The sequence below is a fragment of the Myzus persicae genome, unplaced genomic scaffold (assembly GCF_001856785.1).
Source record: "Myzus persicae strain clone G006 unplaced genomic scaffold, MPER_G0061.0, whole genome shotgun sequence".
In the NCBI taxonomy this organism is placed as follows: domain Eukaryota; kingdom Metazoa; phylum Arthropoda; class Insecta; order Hemiptera; family Aphididae; genus Myzus; species Myzus persicae.
The window spans coordinates 349465-370688 of record NW_019101257.1 but is presented as its reverse complement, the minus strand read 5'-3'; the positions used below and the strand labels follow the sequence as shown (position 1 = coordinate 370688).

The window sequence follows — 21224 nt, the reverse complement described above, 5'->3', positions numbered from 1 at the left end:
AATAAAAACCTACATAATATAATTGTTTAATAATTTATACATTATAGGAAGTGTGTATAATCATTACCTGTAAGTTCCTGGTAACTAGCTTTTACACTTAAAGCTAAACATACAGAAATTACCATTCCTCAAACAAACATTTTAACCCGTTGAAATGTAAACAACGCTTGTTGATTGTTCTACTAATTATTACTAAGAACAATGATAAAATTTGAAAAAGTAGATACTTACTAACTTCAAATACATAACATTAACAAAAGGAGTCGAAAAATATTGTTGTTATGAGTTTTTTTCATCTCGGCCTTTTGAATTCGACGAAGTATTATCATTTTACTGACAAGACGACTAAAAACAATCGTGTAAGTGGTTTCAATTATTCTTTAAGCCAATCAATGTTTATGGTATATAACAATTTATTGAAGTAATGTGGATGAAAATCATAGACTTTATGCTAGTGTAATATTATATTATTATAGACATTTTTTAACTTAATCATAATATACATTTTCTTCGTTTACGATGACAGCGATTCAAGGCTTTAATTTAAACGGCAATTAGTGATGTGAAGTCTAAGACTTTTCTCACAAACTTACAGTCTACGGTCCGAATTTCCTGATGTCAAGTAAGTTGAACTCGATCTTTACCATCCGCTATAAGTTGAGATCAAATTAATCCAACAGATACCACATCTGTTCAATTTTAAAAATTCTTGATTATATACTATGATGTTAGTGAGGCGTAACATTTCGTTTGTCCGTTAATCCACTAACTTTGATAGTCGAGATAAAATCGAACGCCCACGTTTAGAGCAAAAAAGTTCTTTTAAGGTTTCGAAAATCGGGAATTAACTTTGAAATAGGGTTTTTGTTTTTGAAGTGGCCAAAAATGTCAATTTCGTGAAAACGATAAAAAAATACGTCATTCTGCCAATATAAATGTTAATTTTAAAGCAGTCAATTGAAAACCTAAAAGCATTTGAAATAACAAATACATTTTCATTGTATAACATTAAACACATAAATATACATTTATTCAGAAAGTAAAATGTGTTCTATACTTTTATTTATATTTTTATAACAATATCATGCATTAAAATCTATTTATACATTATTATATACATAATATAATTATTTAAGCTTACTTACTTGAGTGATGTACAATCGGGACTTTATTTACCAACACATTTTTACTTTTTATGTAAGAATTATGATGTGCTATTAAATGTTAAGGTAAATATTAAGTCTCGGCTCTTACTCTTACTAAAATTTAACTTATGAATGGAGAGATTCAAAATCAAAACTCATTTCCCATTTTCCAGTCAATTCCTCTCCGATCCCTCTCCTCATTCTTTGATAATTTTGAAACCTTAATATCCACTCTAATTTCCTACATTACTTTATTTATCAAGCAATGTCTTTATTAATTTTCTTTACAATAATTTGAATTTCATAATAATTAAATTTATTATTTTTCTGTGAATGACAATATGCATTATGTATACCATTTTGTTTATTAAAATACTAATAGTTAGTTATTAACCTAATCACAACACACAGACAATCTGAATATTCTAACAATCTTATTAGCTTTCATTCATTGAGAATAAAAGTAAACAATGAAAAATCTTCAAATGTCATTTTTACCTTACATAAAGATCCTTGTCCAACAATATTGCTAACTTAATCCCAGTATTATCCAGTGTTAAGGTCCCCACGCACTACAGTGGTGGTAGTAAAATATGAGTCTGGACACAATTTACCGCCAGCCCGGCGGTACTGCCAATACAGAAGACATATACCGTACCGCTACAATGAGATCTCGAATTTCAATTTAATCAAAGGTTCACCTTGAAACTTCGTATTAAAAACAAACAGCAACCTCATAAATTTATAGATGATATAAATAAAATGTAATAATATATATAAAATGAGAAATTACATACTTGTAGCTGTTTAAGAAATTGATACTCGGAAAATTTTAAAAGGATTGTTTTTTCAACATTCATTTCGTTAAAAAGGTTGAATTGTTTTCAATACATTTTTATTTATTAACTATATTAAGTTTTCATGATATAAAATATACACAATATCCTAATATTATTATCCATCGTTGGTACAAAAAAAAATTTAAACTATTGTGGAATTTTGTTATTATATTTTTATAATAATAAATTAATAACAAAGGGCTGCTGTTGTATTTTACACAGTTCAGTGCATTTTTTCTCTAGAGATTATAAAATAAAATAAAATTACGTAATTTAATATATCGTACCTATAACTAAAACGCTTGAAAATAAAATGCCTTCGAGGGACAAGTTGGATAATATGATCATCAAACATAAAAAATAAAAACAGGGAAGTCGTTCTGCTGTATAATAGGTCTTCAGTGTGACATAGAGCAGCTGTAATGAGTTGCGATCTTACAGTTGTAGCCCCGTCTACCTATATGATGTGTGGACGAGATGACTCGATGTGCGAGATTAGAGAAAAGTCAAAACACCACATGATTTGCGATGCACAAACAGGAGTTTATTTCTCACTTTTTTTGTATGTATGAACTACAATCATATGGATGAGAGTGCAGGTGGCCTATTCTGTAACAATGACTTCATAATACTGATACTAGGTGAGAGTTAGAAACCAAAAAAAAACACAAATTATAGTTGAATGTACACTTCGTGATGTATACGGTGAAACAGAGAAAAAAAGAAATAGGAACACAATTTGTTATTGTAATTATTGTAATTTATTGTATTTATTGTAATTCTAACACTTTGTGGTGCGATGGGAAAACCGGGTGCGGTGAGGCTACAAGACGCGTGCACTGTATTTACAGTACGATTTAATAGGTAAGAAAGAGAGGCCTTTCCTTTCTTTATTCTTTACTCTTCCTGTCTATGGACCGTACGCGGCAGCCAGCTCGGCGCCGGCCTGACCTATCCCCTCCCCTGGTCTGGTAAGGTGGGAGAGTCCTCAGAGCCGCTCTGTTTGTGCCCCGTCACGGTGGTTGATCGGATTGTCAACGGGTCGCCGCAGCGCTCGTGCATATTGTACTATGTATTGCTACTACTGTGGTCCAAGTCAAGACGTATGCCTATCGTCGTTGAGTAGGTCATTCCATACAATGGATATTGTGTCCTCGTAGAAAATATAAAGCTTACAATTAGTCTGTATGTTTTGAAAATATCATTGCGTGTAGGAAATAACAATAATATGTTAAAAAGCTCGAGTCCCTACTTTATTTCATTTGAATTACAGCATAATAAATAAAATCGTTATTTTCAGTTTAAATTTTGACAAAATTAGAACTTTTAATCTTTTAATGTCTATAAAAAAGAATCCATAAGTAGGTATCCTTAGTATTTCTGATATTCTAAAGTTTCTCTAAGAACAATCTATGAGAAATCCTGCATTACGTTTGTAAGTGTTTAGTCGTTCAAAAAAAATTCAAAAATATCAAATATTAATAGCTTAAAGTAAGTTTATATTTTGATAATATTATAATATTATTATTATTATTATTATTATTATTATTATTATTATTATTATTATTATATATAGTGAGGTAATCAAGAAAAGTTTCAAATCTCTACGATAAATATTTTTTTTGTATTTCAACAAAATAACTAACATCGTTTAAGGAACATTAGTTTGAGTATCCAATTTCGTAAATATAAAGTTTAAGCGGGAATAAAAAAATATTACTTGCATTTTAGATATTTTAATAAGTACGGTAAAATATTATGCGCTTTATATTGGATAAATTGTAAAACCCGTATGACCTTAGTTTTAATTCTCTGACTTTTTGTATCCAACAAAAATTGTTTTTTAATGTATTCAAACGAATTTATGTAAGGAGCGGTGCAAACGTTAGGTTCTTATAGAAACACAAATATTTAAAATACTTTATTTCAAATGCGAAAACGAAATTATTAAAACCCTACTATTTGACCCCGTAGACACACTAAAATGGACAAAACAACCTTTGTAATTTACATTTGAAACGAAAGTGAAATTCGTTTATAAAAAAAAATGTTTACACAAACTCAAAGTTTTGAATATTTTATAAGATATTAATATATTTAACTTAAAAGTTATCTATACGACAACGAGGGAGGATATTAGGTACATATAGCTTCTAATTTTCATCGTTAGGTTTCATTCAATAATCAACATTACCATTTCAGTATTTCACCTTACCAAGATTATCATTCTTAAACCAGATCAAAGATCAATTTTTATTATTATTATTAAATGCCCTACGAAAATACGCACACGTCTATATTTACATTAAAATATACAATTATGATAACATTTTTGGCGGTCATCCGAAATTACTACGTTTCATTTTTAAATGCAATACTTAGCGGCAAAATGCACACAAGAGTTTACAAAAATTCAATATAACTTAATGTGAAATAGTAATATAGCTATTATTAAATATTCTTGTCATACTCTATATATTTAAAAAATCAGTACCTAATCATAATTTATTTTACGATCAACTATGGAAAGTAAATATTAAGATGTATGTATTAATTATTTATAAATAAAAATCGATTTCATTATAAAGTATGCATATAGAAAAGTAGTGGTGGTGTTCGCTTTTGTAATTGATGGAATTTTAACAATGTTTAAAGAACTATACAAAACAACAACATTTGAACGTCAATCAATTCCTATAAAAAATTTACAAAACTATCCAATGTTAATATGATTTAAAAGGTATTATTAAAAAGCCTAAGTTTTAAATTCAAAATGATTGAAAGATGGTATAATAATCAGTTGTATTTGTCTTTGAATTCAGTTAATAATGATATTTTAATCATCACTTTTTGTATATTATGAAATTAAATGTAACTAAACATACAAATAACATCTGTTATTTGTTATTCGGGCCTATTACATTGGCAATCGGTTCATCTTACCTATACTCTCTAAAATCAATTTTAAATTTCGAACCATTTTCTTCCCTGACCACACATAGGCATCCCTTCTTTCGTTCCATACCACCTCAACAAACTAGTGTTTAAAAAAGCATTGCATCTTTGTACTAAATTCTATAGCCAATTTATTATGACCACTTTTTTTTGTTTTTATACTTTTGTCTTAATGTATATTTTTAAAATTGTATTATATTTAAATAAAAGAATAATTAAAATAAGTAAATTTGGTAACTTAAACTAATATTTACTGCCAAAACAAAAGTATTTTTAATAATATAATTATTTTGTACATAATAGGTACATAATTATCTTACTTTTCAATAATAGAGATAACCCAACATAAACTCTCTAATTTATTTTTACACGATAACGTTAACAATAACACATTGTACATAGTTCTACTACTCTATAATTAAAATTATAAAAACGAATATATCAACTGATATCATATATCGTACACATTCACTGGTAAAACCTATAGCTTTAACTTTCAATTCGACTTAACAAAATAGAAAATGTTATCATCAATATCCAATACACCACAGTACCACACACATAGTTATTGATCTAAAAATACATCAAAACTAAAACAAAAATTGGTCAAAGTTATCATAAAGTGTAGTTCATCTTCAATCGCAATAGTTTTACTGAAGAATATTATACAATTATTATTCTAGCTCCTTTTAAATCTCATCAACAGCCTCGCTATAATACACAACGCGGTTTTACATTAAAATAATAATTATTATTATTATTATTATTTCATTATTTCACATTACCTAACCTAGTCGTTCTACTAATATACTGTACTTATTAATAATTATAGTCTAAACTTTATAGTTTTTTACAAAAAATTAATAAACATTGGCAAAGCAAAATCAAAATGTTAACGTATAGGTGGGTTAATAGGGCCAATGCATATTTATTTTCATGTAAGTAAAATCTATGTAAGGTATTTACCAAATGTACATTTGTACGCTTAAATATATGGATCAAGTACAACAACACTATAGTAACTAAAAAAAATGCTGTATTATTGATATGTACTGGTTGACTGTCCGGTACAAATTCCCTCGGGTGCCATTCATATTATGGCACTATGACAGTAAAAAGAATAACAATATTTGATTTGTCGAATTTTAAAAAATTGTTCAAATTGAGAAAAATATGAACAGATAGCGACCGTAGGTATATTATTCTGAACTAAAATTCAGTGTATCTGATTCCACATCATTGTTTGGTTTTTTCAACAAATAGGTAATTGGTAATTTATTATTTTTTGTTGACATTTATGTACTTGTTTTCAAATAAAAATATTTTTAAAAAACCCATACTCGTGGTTTGAATTACAGATAACCATGATAACCACTAATATTGACTTTCCCGCCCGGAATATTCTCCAACTAGGTCCTACAGTTGGCGAGTGGGTGGATAAATAAAAACATTGGGAAAAGCTTATTAATACACGTTAATTAAAAACATTAAGTGCAAATCATAACCGGTAATAACTCCATCACAACGCAAGAATACGATGATCGATATATTCAAAATAGGCTGTTTTTCAATGGCCTGTGCATAATAATATGTTGTTTTTCCTTAAAAGCTAATGATTTACCTATATCTTTTCAAATCTGAAATTTATCTAATAACAGTAGTAGTTATATTCAAACAAATGGTGTACAATAATGTAATTTTTAATATATTTCAAAATTTCGTATTATACCTACTTAACTACGGCGTATATGAAATATAGATATTAAGTTGGCGTTACTAGTACGTATGTATTTCTATTGTAAGCAAATACTTATAAGTTATATTAATGTACCTTGTAGTACCTATACTTTTATATAACTGTGCTTGAATTTTTACCCGAATTTAAAACCTATTCATTTACTTTAGAAACATTGTTTTATTTTGGCATAATACATATGTTTTTAAAAATTTAAAACCGTTTGACGTTTTATCCACCCGACATTGATAGGTATTTCATATTATCTAGAACAAGTTTTTTATCAATAATAACTTATCATTATCTCCTCAACCTACTAACCTACTCCCCGCCTCCCACACAACTTCGCACAACATTTCGTTGATTTATTAATTATTAAACTGATATATTTACTATATTTATATTAGTACTAAAACCTGCGATAAATTATTACGTACTATAACAGCAGTGACATATAAAAATGTCGAAGTCCAACATGATGGGCAGGGGTGAAGTGAAATGAACCGAACGAAAACGTAGAAGACTAAATAAAGACTTAGCAAGGACAAGGCAATAATGATGACAACCATGACGTATACCGTACAACTGTAGAAAATATCTCTGTCAACACAGAAATGTCACCTTAACAAATGGTACTTTGTCACCTTTTCGCTGCCCACCCATTCCTCTCCGTTCTCGTCCATCCGTGATATATAGCACTACAGCAGCTGCGGCCTAAATATAAAGGTTGTCTTAAAGGAAAGTGCATAACTGCAAACTGCAGCAGAATATTTTTGACGTTAGGTATCATAGATACACCTCATTATTACAACTGTGATGTAGATGTCTTCAGACTGTATACAATTTTTAAAAAAAAACAATAATAATATTATATTGTTAACTGTTTAATAATATTATTTCTTATTTTTGTTTGTTTTCAGTTTGTTTTCCGATCTGAGGACAATGTCTGGCACTGCATTAATGTACATGCTAGCAAATATGTTTTTAACACAGCTGTTTTATGTAGTTGGAGTCGGAGGAGTTCAGGTAATACATTTTACGGTAGTTAACTAATAATCTATTTATAACTATTGACATAACACTGAGATAATTTTTATTAATAAAATAATTCATTAATTTTATTTAAAAAAATATATATTACAGCACGCATCAATATTATAATACCTTTTGAGATAACAATATTAATCAGTAGTTCAAATTTATACATCTGTATAATATGACATGACCTATCATAGATCGATCGAAACAAGAAGTTTTTTTTTTTATATGAATATAATCTATAGAAATATTGTATTATTGTTTTCAAATATTTTTAGAGTTTTCGACATTTAAACAAAATAAATTATTTTATAAGGTTTTCATTTTTTTTTATTTTGTGAAATCCAGCTCAACTTCTAAAGCAATTAAACGTCATTGGTACATATTGGTTCTGGTTCACTTTCACACACACACACACACACACACACACACACACACACACACACATATAAAAAAAGAAAAATACGCATTGATGTAAAAACTAAGAAAAAACAAACTAAACACTTTTACAATGATGTTTGTGCTTTGATTCAATTTAAAAAAAAATGTTTGAATCTTTTTTTGGTAAAACACTTAATAGAAATGAGAAATTCAGTTGAAACCGTTAAATGAAAATGAATAATTTAAATACCTAGTTTTGTTGAGAAAATACTTGCCAGTCAAACTAACTGCGCGTATAAATAATAACTTTTTATAAGTTTCAAAGAAAGCGTATTTTGTACACGTGTACATCCTAACCTATTTAGTTTATCATTTAAGTAAGGTAGGTTTTCCTCGAAACATAAGTATAAATATGTTCGTTGAAAGGCGCATTGAGCTAAAACTTCCTGAGACACTATACGAGATGCTAGCACCCACTCCTGAGACGACCAAAACACTCTTCAATTTCGTCAACTCAACAAAACTGCGTCAACTGATTTAAATATTTGTACTTTAGTTAAAATAAATTTGTAAATATATAGGTAACTAGTAGAAATTAAGATAGTATGTAAGCAATTAATGTAAATTTAAACATGTAACGCTGGCTAATAACCACGTAGTTGATGCCATAAACAATTAATAAAAAAAAAAAAATATGTTCGTGAATGATAATGATACCTACATACTTACGTACATAATAGCAAATAATAATAAATATCATGGATTAAATCGAACGTTTTAAAAAAATAGCACCCACAAAAAATTACATTGTATTTAAATAACATATTATTATCTATCTTCTTTCCATAGGCTCAATAGGCTCCAATTTTTTTTTTTTTGTGGGTGGGTGGGGGTGGAGGGTCAATTGTATTGAATCCTATGAATGCGTATGTTTTGTGGTATATAATCGGTATATATTTTTGTGTCACGTATATTATCAGTTTTTAGGACTCTTACCCCTTTTTTTATACTACTTTCACTGCATATTATATATTATAATCAGGAAAGTTAATTTCTATATGAATAATATAAAAATAATAGTATTATGCCTTTATTTTTGTCATAGGATAAAGTATAATACAACATATATATACATATGTATATAACCTAAAATTAAGCAGCAAAACCCAACCAAAAAGCAGAGCTTGTAAATAGTAGGAATGAGTTCAATATCCAGTAATGACAAATATCAAAACAATAAATAGAAAAAGAGAAATTTTGAATGTACTTCTATAACAATATAAATAAAAAGTAAAATTTAAATTTAAATGAACTGAAATAATAATAAAATTCATTATTTTTTAAATATATTATTAATATGTTTTTTAAATTCCATATATAACTACTGAAGTTATCAATTTTAATATTGTATCTACGCAAAAAGGAAATGCCTTAAAAAATTAGATTTTTGGAACTGTAGTACAAATAGGAACACTTATAACCTACTTAAGTTAAATTTTTGTTTTGACCTAGTGCTATAGTTATGTGAATGCATGTATATTACAGCATAACGCTGTCCCTGAATAATTCCAACCTGAAAACTTGCATCCGGATAAAAAGAACAAATATATTTCAATTTTCAACCCCGTTTGCTTTCCTATTCACTTCGTATACAAGCTTTTCACTAGAGTGTTATAACTTATAATAAGTGTTATAAGTATTGGCAATTGTTGAAGAATGAAACTGTTGTGTGAAACACAACAATGAAATGTATTCCATTAAGAGGACGCCACACCCGTATGTGTCTCAGTCTTTGCAGTTTTAAGATATACTCATAACATGTTTTAAAATCAAAATAGAAAAAAAATCAAAGAGGTTCTCTAGATAATATTTTTATTTCTAAATTTTATATTGGGTCAATTGGCTTCAATATTAATCATAACAGAGTTAAATTTATTATCCAGAACGTACAATTTCCTATGTTAGTATGTTACGCGTTTGGAAGACAGAGACAACACACGCGGGTGTGGTGTTCTCTTAAAAACGTACAATTAATAATTATTTTGTCAGTCAACGTAGTATTATAGTAATATAGTATATAACAATATACAGAGAATCAATATTAAATAATTTTGAAACAGCTATCTTAATTACAAAAGTAGCAACTACCTACTCCTACATTATACCTACTACATACTATTGCAGTATTGCTAATCGCTTATTGCTTCTCACTTGAATCGAACTAGTTTACGGCTTTGACTATATTGCATTAAACTCTTAATAAAGCTACACAAAAAAGACGGCGAGGCATGAGGATTTTTCGCGTTTAAAATTAATGAATTTATCATTTTATAGTGAATGAAATCTGATACTCTAAAACCTTGTTGTAGTAAACTGTAAAATAAAAATTGAAATTAAGAAGTATGCCACTTTTTCATTTTATATTTTTTCCGGGCCGAAATCGAGCTATACCTACCATTCACAAGACCACAAATGTATCAGTCTGATTAATAATAAATAATATTCGCCGTTATAACGACTTTAATTTTATTGTAATTTGTAATATAATAATATGTATGTTACCAGGAAGATAATCTCTGTCTGTGTCTGGCGTTTGGAATACACTACCTCCGCTTGGCCATTATCAGTTGGCTGTGTGTGATGACCTACGATATGTTGATAACGTTCCGCAACAATGTGAATCTCAACCCTCGACCGGAGCCGGTGAATGTGCTTATTTCAAGGTTCGTCAAGTATAGTTTGTTCGCTTGGGGCGTACCCTCATTGTCAGTGATAGCAGCTAGCGTGATGAGAGTGACAGTGAACCACCAGACCATCGACAACCTCAACCCGTACAACTGTTGGTCAGTACATATATTAATGTATTAAAAGTTAAAATATTCATATTACGCAAGGGGAGAAATTTTCTCTCTGAAATGTTACTGGTGAGTAGGTGAGCAAATGTTTCATTTTGCTTGCAATTGATGATTTTCAGTTTGAAATAATATATAAAACATTTTTATTTATGTATATTATTATTTTCCTCAATGAAGTCCAAATATTAAATGTACATATTAATATTACCATTAAAAGTTTATTATTATTATTATTATTATTAATCAATTTTTAGTGTGAGATAACTATTATTTTTGAATATTATTATTGACAGCAATACGAACAGCAAAATTAACGATACTGATGACCGTGGACAGTCTTCTATTCGAGAAAAAATAAATACCCAAGTAGTCCAAGTATCCAACTGACATGAATAATTACATTACATTATAGTATATAGCGCCTATGTATATGAGGTGAACGTTTTTGGATAAATATTGTATTGCTATGTATTCTCGTACACGGTTTACTAAATGGTTCAAATTTTTTTTGGTACTATTTCCAGTAAAATCAAAAATCGATAATTGTAGATTGAAATTTTGCTAGGTTGGTAAAACATGTAAAACACAAATGAGCAATCAAATATATTCGAATAGATTTGCATGTCTTCCGCGACGTTGACGCCACCGAGTAATCGGATCCGGGTTCGAACTAGAGGTATTGGCAGACTATAATAGCTGCACACCAGGCAGGCGCCCCATCAGACGCCCGCCAGGTGGAACGTGGAAGTTACTGGAACTTTGCCATCCGCAAGCTAGGTCCGTCGTACTAATACGACCGACCACCTAGTCAGAACGTTATTCCAAAGAAATTTTACAAATATACATATTACGGAATTTAAAAATTGAATGCACAAAATGGTTGTGTCGGAAAGAAGGACAATTTTAGAGATTCAGTTTTTGAGACCACACTGGGACCATTGGGTCAGTTATAAATGAATGTTTAAGTCGGTTTTAAAAGACTGATAACTAAGAAAAATAAATTGAAATGTATGATAAAAAAACAAGAATTTAAAAATTGAATGCACCAGCCCTGAAGTGTGACTCAATGTCGCATGGTTCTCGCGCGGCAGGGCATTAGATGACTTGTGGAGCTCACAAGTCGGCTTGCGAGTTTATTTTAAAGATAACAAGAATACGTGTTTTTAGATAAAGAAAACCACATCAATTACTCAAATAACGAAAAAGATAATGATAAAAATTAATACTCGGGCAGCCGGCAGACTGTTTTTATAGCAGCGATAGTGCAGAACCTTCAGTGTATGCTCGTAGGTAGTCGAAAAAAAATGACTATCGAAAAAGGTTATAGAAAAATCCAGGCAAAATATCAAACCGAGAAAAACCCCAACAAATCACTAACTCATCCCTGTGAAATGACCCACAGATATAAGTTCACGAGAGTATGGATAATTTTATTGTACTTTGACATTTTATTTTTAGCTATAGCTGTTCCCGTAAGTTGTAAAGCTTTGAGTAGATACACTAAATTGTAATTGTTTTGTTATGTAAGCCAAGTATCCCGTTGCCGTTGGTAGTAGCCTGTGCCCAGTATTATAAGTGTGGGTCCTTTGGTGAACCGCGAGTGTACTGACCGGTTTTCGTGATACACACTAAAGACATGGCAGGGGCGCAATTTCAATAAAAAAGGTGGGGGTGCTGAACCCCATTTATTTTTTTTCATATTATCTTATAGTTGTGAATACCTGCATAATGACTAATAAAATGAAAATAAATATGAAAAATATTGGGGGGGCTAATTCAAAATTGGGGGTGCTAAGCACCCCCCCCCCCCAAACTGAGCCTATGAGACATGGTCTCATCCATTGCAGGTGCAGGTGCCGCCCATAGGCGAAAGTGATTGAGTGTTGAGCTCGGACTATCACGATGACTGGCAGCCGTCCAGTGTTATCAGATCGGTTGCTACGCCTCTGGTTGTTATCACCTTGTGATTGGCGTACTTCGTGAACTGAGATATATAATTGCTTTTAAGCTGCCTGCTAGTGACTGGCTATAAGGGGCAACATTTAGTCACGAGCAGAGGCGGGTTAAAACAACTCTGTAGTTAAATATTTCGAAACTATATAATATAGCAGGGCTTTATAACGCTTTAACAACAAAACAAAAAAAACCGTTATCTTTAAGACTACCTATAAAAAAAATTCCAATTTAATGGCATTAAAATAATATATGTAATATCATTACAATAAAATTGCATTTAGATGGATTAATTTTCGACGGACATAATAAGGGTGACACTTTCTGGACATACTCCACCGTAAACATAGTAAATAAATACCAAAGAACTATAAAATGTTTTATTTGTTTCTGTTCGCGGTTTTATTATCCAATTATAAATGGTTTGTACACGTCAGACATGCGCTGTCGGAGTGTGATTGCCTGCATGATAGGCACATGAGACGACGTCAGCTAGCGCATCAGACACAACAACAATAAACTAATAATATTGAAAAAAATAATAATGACAATAACTATAATGATGCATAACACCACCGCGGGCACTCGTGTTGCAGGTTTTTCGAAAAGACAATCTACAACGTGACGTTCGCCGTGCCGGCGCTGTGCTGTTTCGCGGCCATCGTGGACTCGCTGATCCGGAGCTGGCTGACCGCCCGGGCCACGGTCGGGCTGCAGGTGGACAAGAAGACCCGGCTGAAGATGCACCGAAAGCGCACGCTGCAGCTGCACCTGTACGTGAAGATCGCCACGCTGCTGTTCGCGGTGAACGTGTTCGGTTACGTGGCCAGGAACGGGTCGCCGGCATCGGACCCGGTGGCGTGGATCGCGTACAACGTGGGCCACTCGCTGCAGGGCATACTGGTCGCGCTGGCCGTCACGTGCAACTGTCAAGTGCTGAAGATCTACACGCGGTCGTTCGCCCGGCGGCGGCGCCGGCGGCCACGCAACGGCAGCGCGACGGCGCTGTTCGACAAACGCGACAATGACATCAGCGACACGACGTACCTGCAGAACCTCACGTGGGACCCCGTCCCGCTGCCCGTCTAGAACGTCACGGCGGACGGCGACCCGGACGAACACAACAGGACTACGCAACTTCTACCATCCGGCCACGGCCTTCTCCGCCGCGGTCGTGCGTCACCCGATGAGCGCACAGACATGGGCGGCTGTGATGGTTTGGTAGGAGGGAGGGAGGGAGGGACCCGACAGCGAAACGAGTCTCAATGCGCATATTATTATGTATTATTATATTATCATTATTACTATTATATTATTATGTATTCAAGTATTAACCAATACACCCACACCCGCCACCGATCGGCCGTACACCAGACCCACGTTCGATGCCCCCGCAACTTGATTAAGTTTGTAATATCGTTGCACACGGCCATGGCCATCGGAAATAATTCGGTGAAATTGGAGAATAGTATTTGTCGCCAAGACGTGTGTGCGTTTGCGTGTGCGTAATATTAATAAAATGTACAATATTATAATATTATGGTAGGTACGTTCATGTTTTACGAAAACTATACTGTCGAGTCAATATTTTAGTAAATGTCTCTTAATATTATGTAGCACATAAAGATTTATGACTTATGTCCCGAATAGGTACGAGTATATTGATTGACGACAATATCCTACAAAAATTTAAAACAAAAAATTAAATCTTCATAATATATTAATATGATATTATGTTGTATAGAATATTAAAATTTTATAAATCAAAAAGATCATCACTTCTAAATTAATACATTATTGAGAAATAATATTATATCGACCATTTGCATAATATTGATAATGAGAACTATACGTAGAACATTCAGCGTTATTGTTTGCGCACCGACCATAATATTATAAGTATTACATTTACATAGGTAATAGCAGTAGTTATAGTACCTACCTATCTACAAATAAAGTGAAATAAAGTAATGAATTTAATTATGGCCGTTATAATAATACAGCAATAATGAAGTTTGATGACCACACTGTATTTTATATATTTGTAGGTAGGTATGAGTTGTATAAAAAATCAGAATATGCAGAGCCGATAGCCGATAGGTGTGTACATATAGCACCAAAAATATAACATACAAAATGTGAAAAAATGTCTTATAATTTGAAAATAAAACTCAATGTGAGATTCTTGTCACTAAAGCGATCACCAAAACTATCTTCGTATAGGAACAACGTAGGTACAAAGCATTTTGAATTTCGATATAAAACGTTAAAGTCGTCGACAACCAGGCCTTAGATTTATGTCACGATAGTATATTACATTATAACATTTATAACATAATATTACTTTAATATTATCGCGACCTGCAGTAATATCAGGAATTCGGCTAATATCGACAATATCGTAGTTTGCGATTGAGATCAGTGATCATGCTATATATTATATAGCTAAGCCCTTTTCAGTTTTCCGACTTTATTTATAATGCGTTGTACGCATATACTATTTAAGTTGTATTCATTTTATTTCAGTCGAATCAAATCCTAATTATGAATGAAAGTTAACAGTATTTTTCAATTACTTGCATATATATTATATTATAGTACATTAATACTATTTATAAACATATTGTATGTAGGTACTATTGCAATATAACCTAACAAGTGACTGTTGTATCATCGTTATTATATCCATATAACTACTACCTATATGATATGCCCCTACCTACCTCTATAAGCCTGCCTGGTTTATTATATATTTATCATCACTTATGAACTTTATTTGTTACTGTATTATTTTCTTCTTCTAGAGCAATAACACAATATGTGTGCAAATATCTGATTTAGTTTTAGTTCTACAAAGTATATGTTAATGATAATCATACATAAAATACATGAAAGTTTATATGGATGATGTTGATATTGTATTTTATATATTCAGCTGTACCTACGCAGCGGGCACATATTAGAGTGTTTTGAATCTCACATTTTAATCCATTAAATTGATTCGAAGTACGAAACTTTAGGTATGACGCAAGTTATATGCTCTACTAATGTAATACAAAATATGATTTGATTATTTTCGAGTTTTAAATACAATTTTAGCTTCTATATTTTAGATTTTGAGTTAACAGAATCAAGTTATTTGTTATAAAAGTTAAAAGTCTAGTAAATACAAGCCATTTAATAAATCGTATAATCTAATATACCAATATATTTCATGATATTTTTGTAAATAATTGATATTTTAAAAATTAAAAACTGAAAATAATATTTGTACATACCTTTTTTTGCTATCATGACACCGCTGACCCGTTGGATAACTGCCTTTGCTTTGCTTTTCCCAATAATGTACATACTAAACACTTGTCTACACTCTTTTGTCTATCTATATAACAGTTATGAATTTTATAAAAAAAAAAACCATTTGGATCACAAAGTGAACATACCCTAACCCCTCATGAGTTAATAACTGAGTCCATATGACTTCCATTCTGCAATTGTATCTATGATTGAAAAGATGAAAAAAGAATGAATGATCCAAAATGAATAAATCGCACAAAAAAAAAATTGTATTATCAATTACATTATCATATAAATTGTAATGCGTATTTAAGAGTGTTTTTTATAGTTATAGCCTATAGGTTAAACTATTGTTTTCGTTATATATAAATTTTAATATAATATATCATACATAATAATATTGTTAATAAATGTTTGTTTTTTTCTAAAACATTTATTTACTTTTACAGTTATACCTATACGGCTATACACATTGTATTGTATGATATTATGATTTATGGCACTGTAAAATTTATTACATAATACGTAGAGATATTCGTTATTATACAACATTAATGTAATCATATCGTAATTATATAAAACATTATTTGAGTTTTTAAAAATGATTCACTATATAGTGCTGTACTTTACTTAATAAAACCATATTAATGATGTATGTCTATAATAAGTCTTAAATTATATTATTTATAGCGTTTATTTATTGCTCTTTTGTAGTAATCCTATAATCATTAGCTATAGGGGAACTATGTAGAGTTTAGCCCCTTCCGGAGTTTATACCATATAATATGTCCTCAACCCTCGGAAAATTGGAAATGTATATTTTTTACTGGTTAAAATTATTGGTTGTGATTCGGTACTTAAGTGATTTAACATTTCAATTTTATCAATACAACATTTTAGATTAACGACATTTTTTGAAACAGAAAAATTGCTTTTATAAACATTTTTTAACCTTTGACTCGCTAATAGCTATCCAAGAGAGACCTCTAATTAATCATTTGTTAATAAACTAATTAATTTTACTGTGGGGAATTGTTTTGGTTTAAAAATAACATTAGACTGAAGTCTAACTATTATTATACCTCTCCCCAAAAAAATAAAATAGTTCAATCGATTATTTTCTAACACTTAAACATTATTAACTGAGCTGATTAGTCTATTGCATTTTAAGAGTTACAAATCTTTGAGCATTTAAATTAATAAGTATATGATTATGAAAAATATTTTTAAATTTTAAATTATAATTTTCTCTTTTTAAAGACTGCAAAATATTTTACTTTTTTAATTTTTTCGAGATTTTGATCAATATTGTCGACATTTAAACTTAAAGTTTAAATTAATTAAATTTAAATTTAAAATGCTTATAAAAAAAATGTGCCTGTGTATGCTCAATAGTTTTCTATCAAGCTATTACAAAAACTAATGAGGAACCACATGTATTACATTTTCAAGTTTTTTGACGGAGATAACAACTTTTTATACAGGGTAATAGAAAAAAATTTTTTCATGGATATAAAGTATAAAGAGCTCAGAAAGACTAAAGAGTCAATAAATATTAATAAACTATAATATTTATCCCGACCGATACAGAAAATACAGAAATATTTTTGTCATGGACAGTTTAGTGTTTGAAATAATTATACTATACGTCTCTACTAAGTCATCGTATTATATATCAGTATATATCTATTCCTACAACGAGGCAAAAACACCATGTACAAGGTGTGGCGGTATTTTAAATATTTATACCGGTAACCATGTCCGCTACTTGTTTGCAGCCGGTAATCGGTATCTATGGTACTACCGGTTGCACGGTATTTCCGGTAATTAAATACATAGTAGTTCATAGTGTTATACTTCGGTAGTTAAATACCGGTACACCGAAAATATCACCAACCCTACCTCAATTTAAAATCCGATTCTATATCTAAATTTTAATTGTTTTGTGTTAAATTGTTGAAAAGGGATTCGCCCGTTAATATATATAAATAAACAAATAAATATATAGTTGAGACTACAAATTTTCTCGAAAACGAGGTGGTTAAATAATACGGTTCTAAATTATAATATACATTTTATAAAATTAAGACATGTTATTTGTTACATTAGAAATTCGCGTATTTCGGAAGTGTATATCCTAGGATATACTATTGTATTGAATCCTTTAACATACGAATAGTTTTTTGATTTGTTATATATTCTAAAAAATATAACTTATTACATACTTTTCTCGTACAATTATACTGAAGTTATTATCATGAAGAATATAACAGCGTTAAAGCAGAATATGTTCAGACCGAAATGCCGTTGGCGCGTCATGAATTCGCCCGTCCAGTGACCAAGTGGTAATGTTCAATGCCGAACATGGTGGTTCAGATGAGTTTTGCTGCAGGTGAATAGGTGATACACCATCGGAGATTGACATTTCGCCCAAAACTGACATAGCCTCCCCACACGAGCCACACATACGTACTATTTTTGGTCACATCTCTACGTTCTTCGATCACTGCAAAGGTATAATGCATAGACCTTTGCAAAAACCAGACTATTTTAAGAAAACAATTTCATGAAAGAAAAATGTTAACGCGCCGTGTAAGGCCTAAGGAGTTTATGATAAAAATATATGAGATGTTATACCAAAAGTTTATGTCTGCAAGGACCGTGGTATAGATTTTAGTGTCTGGTTGTTCAGGGGATACCTACGTCAAGTACTTTTGGGGATTTCCATTTTACCGCCCGACACTTTGGGGATTCCCACTTTACCACCCGCTTTCCAACTCTTCAACGATCGGAAACTAAACCTCAGAAGCAGGAGTGACAAAGAAATATTTTGGCTCGGTCAAAAAACTTGAAAATGTAATACAATTCCTCATAAGTTGTTATCGGTGGAAATTAAGAAAAAAAATGAGCATAAATCTACAATATTTTTTTATAAACTTCTGAAGTTCAAGTGTTGACAACTTTTATCAAAATCTCGACAATTTTAAAATTATTTTGTAGTTAAGAAACTATAAAATGTTAAATTTTTTTAGCTAAAATTTTAAAATTTAAAACAAGAATTCTCGTAAATATTTCATACGGTAAGCACAAAATCTAAATAATATATATAAGCACAATTATTTTTTACAGACATTAATTTAAGTTCAAATTTGGTCAAAGTTACGGAAAAAGAAAACCAAGAATAACGGTTTAAGTATTTTTTTGTAATTTAAAACTATTTCTCGTTAGTATACTTGAACCTTTTAGAACACATTATTATACGCAGTATACTGTATATACACACAACGACAGTTTCAAATGCAATTTTTTGGCAAACATTGATTTAACCTGTTGTAGTAGGTATTAATAGAAAAATAATTTACTTTAATCACAATAATATCATGATTCATAAAATTTACTTAGTAATATTATATAGGTTGGTTATAGGCTGGCAGACCATCTTTGCTCAGAATCGTTTTTCGTGCATACAGCATTATTATTGAATTCAAATTTAACACACCCATTACAGCAATTCCCTAAACACCTAAAGTACTACAGAGCGTTATACCCACCTCCCTGCTTTTTTTAGTTGATTATTTTTATTTCCTTATTGAAATACATTTGCCAATTCCTTGCGGGCGCTCCTTCCCCCCCATTTTTTTCATTTAATGAACTAATCAGTAATCGTAATTAATAATTTGTTGGGTTTAAAAATCAGATTTAACCGATGCAAACAAATAATTTCAAATAAAATTATATATGTAGGTACTATAGTAGTAGGTTTAAGGTTCTGCTACTCTAACCAACTACTATAGTACCTACCTATATAATTTTATTTGAAATTATTTGTTAGCATAGGTTGAATTAGCCTGCGGGCTAGTATAGGTAGGTATACAAGCTTTTATACTATTTACTACTGGTACAAGGTATATAATTATATTTTTATTTTATTTTGCTTCCTAAAATAGAGTTATAATATAACTTATATTATAATTATTTATAAAGTAGGGACTTGCGAATTCCCCAGACCCATTGACGGTCAGAAAATAATAAATTATTATATGGAATACCGGAACAGTCATTGCTCGTGCATAAAGAACATAATTGTAGAAGTGTAGGTTAGTTTCAATTGCTCATGGGGATGTTTTCCAAAATAGTCCAATGTTATATTTATTTAGGTATTTATTTATATAGGCATATAATAATATGAGGGGGGGACGAGGTGACCGAGTGGTCTGACGCGTCCGCTGCGACGCAGCCGATCGCGGTTCGATCCTCGGCCACCGGGCGGCATTTTTCTCTGGACAAGTCGCGGTGACCGGAGAACAAGTGCCGCCATCCCCCAACCGGGCATGGCAGAAACCTACGGGTGCCCAATAGAAATTCTGCCAAAACAAAAACACACACGTGTTCCCCCCCCTACAGTCCCAAAAACTCTACAGTACCACACAACCTACAGCTAATGGCCTCAGTTGCCGAAGCTTAAATCAAAAAAAAAAAAAAAATAATATGAGGTTGTCATTAGTTGGTAAAATAATGTTTTAAACACATACACATTGGGTTTATTCAATATCATGCATGGTTTATGTTTATGATAAAAGTATAAAAAATACATATATTATTACATAGCCCATATGAAAAAATATAATTTTAGGTTTTTTCAGTTAGACTAAGGCTGGTTATTTATATATATTATATAAAGCCAATGCGGTCTGGTCCAGTGACGTAATTTGGTCATGTTTGTATGGGGTGATTAAAACAATTATCTAAAAAATACAAAAAAAATTTGGTTTATACCATCATAAGCTCCTCTCAGTACAACCACTGTGATCTGTATGATGTAAATACAAGTATAAATTATGCATCATTAAGAATTACGTACCTACTTTTATAAAGTTTTGTGAATTCGTGGAATAATCTGCGTAAGCGTAAAATACTCAAAATCACTTCAAAAGGTTTAGTCACAAACTACCCAAGTGCAAAGACTGACGAAATATTCTGATTACTTCATTATTGTTAACTAGGTGGAACAGCCAAGAAGGTTTCC

General features: G+C 31.0%; 1 protein-coding gene across 1 annotated transcript in view; it reads left to right on the top strand.

Annotated features, from left to right (window-relative positions):
• LOC111028431 (adhesion G protein-coupled receptor E3-like) overlaps window positions 1-16378 on the top strand; it is a 149662-nt gene extending 133284 nt beyond the window's left edge. Inside the window, exons 2-4 of the mRNA XM_022307080.1 lie at window positions 7595-7700; window positions 10659-10936; window positions 13498-16378. Coding sequence (XP_022162772.1) covers window positions 7595-7700; window positions 10659-10936; window positions 13498-13990 — 877 coding nt within the window. The 3' untranslated portion in view covers window positions 13991-16378. The remainder of the gene's footprint in view (window positions 1-7594; window positions 7701-10658; window positions 10937-13497) is intronic.
• Window positions 16379-21224: the final 4846 nt, after the last annotated feature.